The sequence below is a fragment of the Meleagris gallopavo genome, chromosome 16 (genome assembly GCF_000146605.3).
Source record: "Meleagris gallopavo isolate NT-WF06-2002-E0010 breed Aviagen turkey brand Nicholas breeding stock chromosome 16, Turkey_5.1, whole genome shotgun sequence".
Classification (NCBI taxonomy): Eukaryota; Metazoa; Chordata; class Aves; order Galliformes; family Phasianidae; genus Meleagris; species Meleagris gallopavo.
The window spans coordinates 1,627,195-1,633,279 of record NC_015026.2 but is presented as its reverse complement, the minus strand read 5'-3'; the positions used below and the strand labels follow the sequence as shown (position 1 = coordinate 1,633,279).

Here is a 6,085-nt window from a genome sequence, read left to right as displayed (position 1 = left end):
AGCAATCCACTCGGAGGAGATCTGCCTACAAACTGGCTTTTCAGGTTCTGGGGAAAGCCGTGGCCCAGGGCTGAGCAACACCTTGCTCTGCAGGGTGGGCCTCAGCTGGGCTGCGGGCCCGGAACTCGGGCTTCCCGGGTCGGCTCTGGTAGTGATGCCCCATGGAGGGGAGCAGCCCCTGTCGCTGGGTCTGGCCGATAGCACGTTTCACTTCTGCAGTGGGGACTGAAAGTGCTGCAGCTGAGAGCGAGCGCAAGGCAGGAATAGGAATTCCTTTTGGGATCATCAGTCCTGTTCCTCTGGAATCCAGCCCCGGAGAGTAGCCAGCAAGTCCCAGCATGTTGCCCTGAGCCAGGCAGGGTCTGCTGAGTGTAGCATGATAGGACAGTTTATTTCAGGCACGGAGCCCACATGCTTAGATATAAATAGTAAAAATTTGATTCCATTCAATGTATTGGATCTTTCTGCAGTGTGAGCACATAGCCCACTTAGTGCTGAACATCTGAGATGGGCAACATGAGCAAGAGTCCTGGGTTGTTTTCCTTTTCTATTCAGTGCACCCAGCGACAGGGCTGGCAGAGCACCCTGTGTGCTGCTGGGGCTGCTGCCTGTGGATGAGATGGGCTGGACATTTCTGTGTCTTCATCTCCAGAACTTTTAACCTGTCTTCCATAATCCTGGTGGCTTCTACCTTTCTTCCTTAGTTCTTTGTGGAGGCTTTGACATCGTGTGGAGACCGTACACCCTTTATGTGGAGGTTCCACCCTTACTTGTGACCAAACACAATGCTAATTAATGCCTGCAGCCACCTGCCTGTCACCATCATATGGCCCGTTTCAGTAGAAGTAGTTAAAACTTGAGGATGGATTCCTTCTTTTTTTTTCCCTCTGAGGTCAGATGTGGATTAGTTTCTTTTCAGCTGAAGAGGTGCCAGACCCTTTGTGTAACTTTGTCATCATCTGGTTGGAATGAAGCAGACAGGAACTGTGCAGATCTGGCACTGTTACCGTAAGGTTGCCTCCCTGCTGCTGGGTATATACTTGTTGTTTTAGGTAACCCGTGGAATGTGTGCGTTGCCTGCCAGCTCACAGAGCTGTGTTGCATCTTCTCTAGCTACAACTTGCGTGGTGGGAGCTGCAACCTGGATTTAATGGCAATTACTGTGTCTGGCCCATGGGTAAAATGTCCCGGTGCTCCTGGAAAGTAGAACTATAGATTGAATGGATGTTAGGACTTGTTGCTCAGCCTGTTAGTGTCCACTAACTCCTCTCACAGGTCAGCACCTGCCATGCAAGTGACAGAAGAGTGTTTAGGAAGGATGTTTCCAGGCCTTACAGCAGTCAGACCCCAGAGACGAGGGAGGCAACAGGCAAGATTTCACCTTGGAAGTGAGTGGATTTATCAAGCACCATTTCTGATGGTTGTGTTCCTGTGTCCCTGAAGAGCCTTGAACAGATTCATTGTGTGGATCACAACTTGCACTGAGATGCAGAGCCCCTCACTCAGCACAGGGAAGGCAGGGCAGGACTTGCCTTATCTGTCAGCCCTCCCTCTGGTTGCAGGCAGTGCCATCAGGAAGGTCTGGGGCAGCTCTAACAGTGAGATAGTAGCTGGTGGAGTTGGTGCACAGTGTGTTGGTTTGAGGTTGTGTGTCATCATGTCCTGTTAGCTGAACTTTAGGGGCTTTTTGGTCCTGCTCATTTGGCTGCTCACCAGGACTAGTGGGAGCCCACTTAAGATCACATCCCTGATGCTTCAATACTCTCAGCAATCCATGCTGCTCTAGGAATGAGGAAGTGGTTTAAAAAAAAATTAACAAAAAACCCCACAAAAAATAATAATAAAAAAAAACCCAAGTGTTGAGATGATACCACAAAGAACAAATCAGTAGAAGAGTTTTTTTCACCCAAACTCTGGTCAAATCCTTACGAATAACAAACAGTGGCTGTTTGCTGCGTGGTGAAAGCAGAGTTTATTCTTCATATCAACCTCAGCTGTTCAGTCCCCAAATGTTATGTAGTGCAAGTTTATTGGTTGTGTGCTGTGTTTGCAGTAGGGACAGTAAATGCCAAATTGACATAAGGCTTGCGTGTGCTAAGATTTCCATTGGGCTTGTTCTTCAGCTCTACAGATGCATTGTTTGTTTGAAACTTAGTTGAAGCTATTTTGTGCGTGCTGCAGAAATATTAGAGCTATTGCAGTATAGACCTGAGCAGTACACGAGGGCACTCTCTCTGAGGTTCTGGGGCTTAGTAATCAGCAGCTCTAAAACAGTGATTATTAAAGGAAATTTAACTTCTTAGCGATCTCAGAAGTGTGTTGCAAAAGTCTTCCCAGGGGAGAAGAGATCTGAAGGCATGCCTGATCATGCCTTCTCTGGGTAGCCTACCTAGCTGCCTCCTCCCCTTCCTGTTTCCACTTTGCTGCAAGGCAGCCCCTTGCTCTGCTGGTCAGCAGCAGTGTCTGCTTGGAAGGTTTTCCTTTTAGAAGGAACAATCTGGATGAGATCATCCTGAAGCTGCACAAGATGCTGCTTTTACTGTTCTGCAGGTCTGGCGCTCACTCAGCTTTAACTTCGTGCAAGTTGTAGCAGCTTGAATTTTAAAATCTTGGGGACTCAGATGTCTGGGGTTGGTGAATACAGCTTCCGTGTTTCAGGTGTTATTGCCCCGTAGCAATTGGCAGATGGGAGATACGTTTCTCCCTCACTTGAATGCAAAGATCAGTACTTGAAAGTGAGCTGCAGAAGACAGCTGGTTCCGAATTGCTTTGCCAGAAGGTGTGAGCATGCCTTCCCTTTCACTGGCTGCCCTGGGACTGGAAGCTCAGAGGGAGCAGTGAGGCAGGAGGTGCCTTTCACTCAGACTAGACATTACATTGTAAAAATGTTTCACTTTTTTTTCTTCTTTCTGAAACAAAGTTAGAATGTTGATCGTTTTTCTTTACACTGTGAGTCGGAGCGTGGGGCACACATGAATTTATGTGAACACACACCTGCAGAGCAAGGTGAGCTCTTCCCACAACTGCTTTCCCATTAGACAAGGAAAGAGAAGATGGATGGCCAGCAGTCGAGCCCCAGCAAGAGTAGAAATTGGAGCAACAGGAGCATCTCCTTTTGCAAGAAGAGCAGTCCTCACTGCTGTGGGCATTGCTGGTGTGTGTGGGCTTTTAGTTGTATTCAGGGGAACAGAACTCCTGTCACTTTGGAGAAAGCAGATGTGTGATGCTGAGTGAGAATGCACTGCATTTCAAAGGAACGTGTAAGAAAATAGCCTGAATGGCTTAAATGCTGCTGCTTCCATCCCTCCTGAATATACGTCTTCTAGTGGTGTCTGTGTTTGTTATTTCCTCTAAGAATTTTTTTTTAGATTGCCATTCACCGTGGATCTATGTAACTTTCCATAGGAAATGTTGTCATCTGCGGCAGTTTTGATCTCATTTGCCAGCGAGGTATTTTTGTTTAGTGCAACAAATAGTGATTCTTAGCTGCTTTTAATGCTGAGGTTGGTGCATGGGCAGCAGCTATTCCAAAAGCAGCCAGAGCCAGCAGTCTCTCTGCCTTGAAATTCATTCTGGTGCCTTGTTCTTAGCTTTCCTTGTGTTTTGAATTGCGGTGCTTGTAATGAATGTGCAGGCTGCTAGAAAATCAAAGTTAAAATGCAGAATTTCAATGAAAAAGGATACCTTTTTTAAAGTACAGAGGTAGGATTTTGTTGTTGTTGTCTTTTACTTTCTAATGTGGGATTATGACTGTGCTGACAAAACCATTTTTGAACCTTTCCTTACCACATATTGAGGCAGTGACTGTGCCCGTGGTACCAGCGGGTGAGCCAGTCCCTCGCTGTGCATCCCTTGTGCTACTAATGCAAACCAGTGCAGTGTCTTCTGGAGTCCCAGTGAACTTTTGCAGTGAGTTTAATACGTACAAAAATAGTTTCTGTAATCACTCTTTCCTGCTTCTTTGTTTTGGTGAGCTCCAGTGACGCTGAAGAACACAGTCCCAGGAGCCTGCTGTGCTGCTGCTGGGGAACCCAGAGCTCTACTGCCTCAGCCTAGGCACCTTTGGGAAGGCTGCAAGAGCAAGGCTTGTTTAGGTGAACCTTTGTCTGCATAAACTTCCATTGTTGGCAGTCAGTTATTTATAATTGGATTTGTTAATACTTGGGTTGTTAATGTGATTATGCTATTATCCAGTCTGGCTGCACGCAGTGTGGCAGTGGACCAGCAGCGGTGTTCTGATGTCCTGTGTAAGCATACAGAGATGTGTCAGCTGTCTGGGGGCTGCTGGTGGATCTAGGTAAAAGCCAGCTCCTTTTGTAGGATCAGGCAGTGGTCATTCACCAGGGAAGGGAGGTGCTTGCTGCCAGCTGCTCAGCTACAGTGCTCAATGTGCTATTGCTGCAGCTATGAGGCAGTCTTGCTATCAGCCCTTGCCCAGGTGCAGCCCATAAGCGGCGTGCTCTGGGCCAGGCATGAGGATGTGGCAGCAGGAACGTGGCTATCACATGCCGTGCCAGGCTAGCATTCCCTATGCAAAGCTGCAGGGTGTGTTCATGGAGAAACACAAACAGGATGAAGACACCAGAGTGCTCCAGAAAGCTTCCTGCTGCTCCCTCCTCTGTGTTGGTTGTGTTTTATGCTCGCTGCTCCCCTTGCTGGTTTCAGGGAAGGCTGTGGATGGCTCTGTGTTGGGCTTACTTTCAGAGGCGGAGCTGGGTGCCTGCTTCTCACTATCTGGGCTATGTCTGGACTCTGGGGCACGTACTGCATAGTGCCACGAGTGTCCTTCTGTCATCTGGGACACATATGCTGTAGGAGAATGGGAAAGGTGGTGCTTCTGCCCAGTCTGCTGTACTTGGCTGCTCTTGCTGGTGCTGCTGGCCTTTGGTTAACAGGGGAAGTTTGGAAGCTCTTCTGTGAAAGCTCTCCGTGTGTGAGGCTTGGCTGTCAGCTCTGGAGAAGTCTGTGAAGTTGTTTTCCTGTCCAGCGACTCCAGCAAAAACTCACTCTGCCTCTGGTGAAACAGTAGTACTTAATTCCTGCCGCACTCAGCACCTGCACTGAGAAAATAATTTAGGTCTCAAGGGATGCAGAACCTACCACCTCCCCCTTGTGATAACTGCTAGCTTCCCACAGTGCTACAAATGTGAGTTTTTGGCCATGTTTTCACAATCACTTCAAACCCTGCTGCCTGGAGAAGCGATTCCATCATCTGGCTGCGGCTGCTCCTGCTGCTTCCCCTCTCCTTGCACTGCCACAAGTGTTCATGGAGCCACACGGTGACTTGGAGCAGGGCTGGAACAAACCAATTTCTTTGCTGAGTGATGTGGGTTGGTTTCTGCACCAGGCAGCTGCAGGGGTGGCTGTGCCAACACAAGAAGGGGACAGCACAGCAGCTGGGGACACTGCTGCTGTTGGCTCGCTTCTCCTAGTGGCTGTGGTGTCTTCAGAGCTGGAATTTTAGTGTTTACTTCTGTGTGCTGACTGCTGCTCTGCCTTTTGTCTGCTGGAACTAAAGGACCTGGAAGATGAGAGCCTGCTGCCTTGGGAATGTTAGCAGATTGCAGCTGGTGTCATCTTCTAACCTGTTTATGGAGAAGTGCAGCTACAGATCCAGCAGGCACCAGCAGAAATCAGGAGAGCTTTTTGAGCTTTTTTTCACCTCTTCCATATGAGGGCATCAGACTTCATGTCCCTCATGTCCTACGCAGAGCTCCTTTGAAAGCCCATAGGAGCTCATTTTTAGTTGGTTTCCATCGTGATCCACGTCTTCTGAAAATCAGGGAGATGGGTTGCTCAAAGGGACCTCAGATCTGCTTTCATGGTCACGTGATTGGCTCACAGCCATTTGCACCTCACTGGTAAATGTTCTTACAGCCTGTGTTTAAGACCCTCTGGCTCTGTGTAGCTGAACCTTCTCCAAGATCCCTGGTTCCCAGGTGAGGCTTTGTACTCCTTGCATCTCTTGCGTACCAGTATCAGCCTACAGGGTTTTGCATGAAATCCAAAACCTTTTTTTTTTTCCCCCTTCTTTTTTTTCTAATGCAGCTTCGTATTTCCCGTCTATGGATCTGCCTGGTGTCTT

General features: G+C 48.3%; 2 protein-coding genes across 5 annotated transcripts in view; one reads left to right on the top strand and one right to left on the bottom strand.

The window, feature by feature from the left end:
* GTF3C1 (general transcription factor IIIC subunit 1) overlaps window positions 1-340 on the bottom strand; it is a 38,879-nt gene extending 38,539 nt beyond the window's left edge. Inside the window, exon 1 of the mRNA XM_019620605.2 lies at window positions 82-340. Coding sequence (XP_019476150.1) covers window positions 82-340 — 259 coding nt within the window. The remainder of the gene's footprint in view (window positions 1-81) is intronic.
* The window catches only part of RHBDF1 (rhomboid 5 homolog 1), a 30,206-nt gene continuing 24,213 nt past the window's right edge, over window positions 93-6,085 (top strand). For 2 of the 4 annotated variants that reach the window (XM_019620695.2, XM_010719401.3), the window contains exon 1: window positions 93-4,094. The gene's annotated coding sequence lies outside the window, so the exon portion shown is untranslated. The remainder of the gene's footprint in view (window positions 4,095-6,085) is intronic. The other 2 variants (XM_019620696.2, XM_010719403.3) reach the window with 2 other exon arrangements.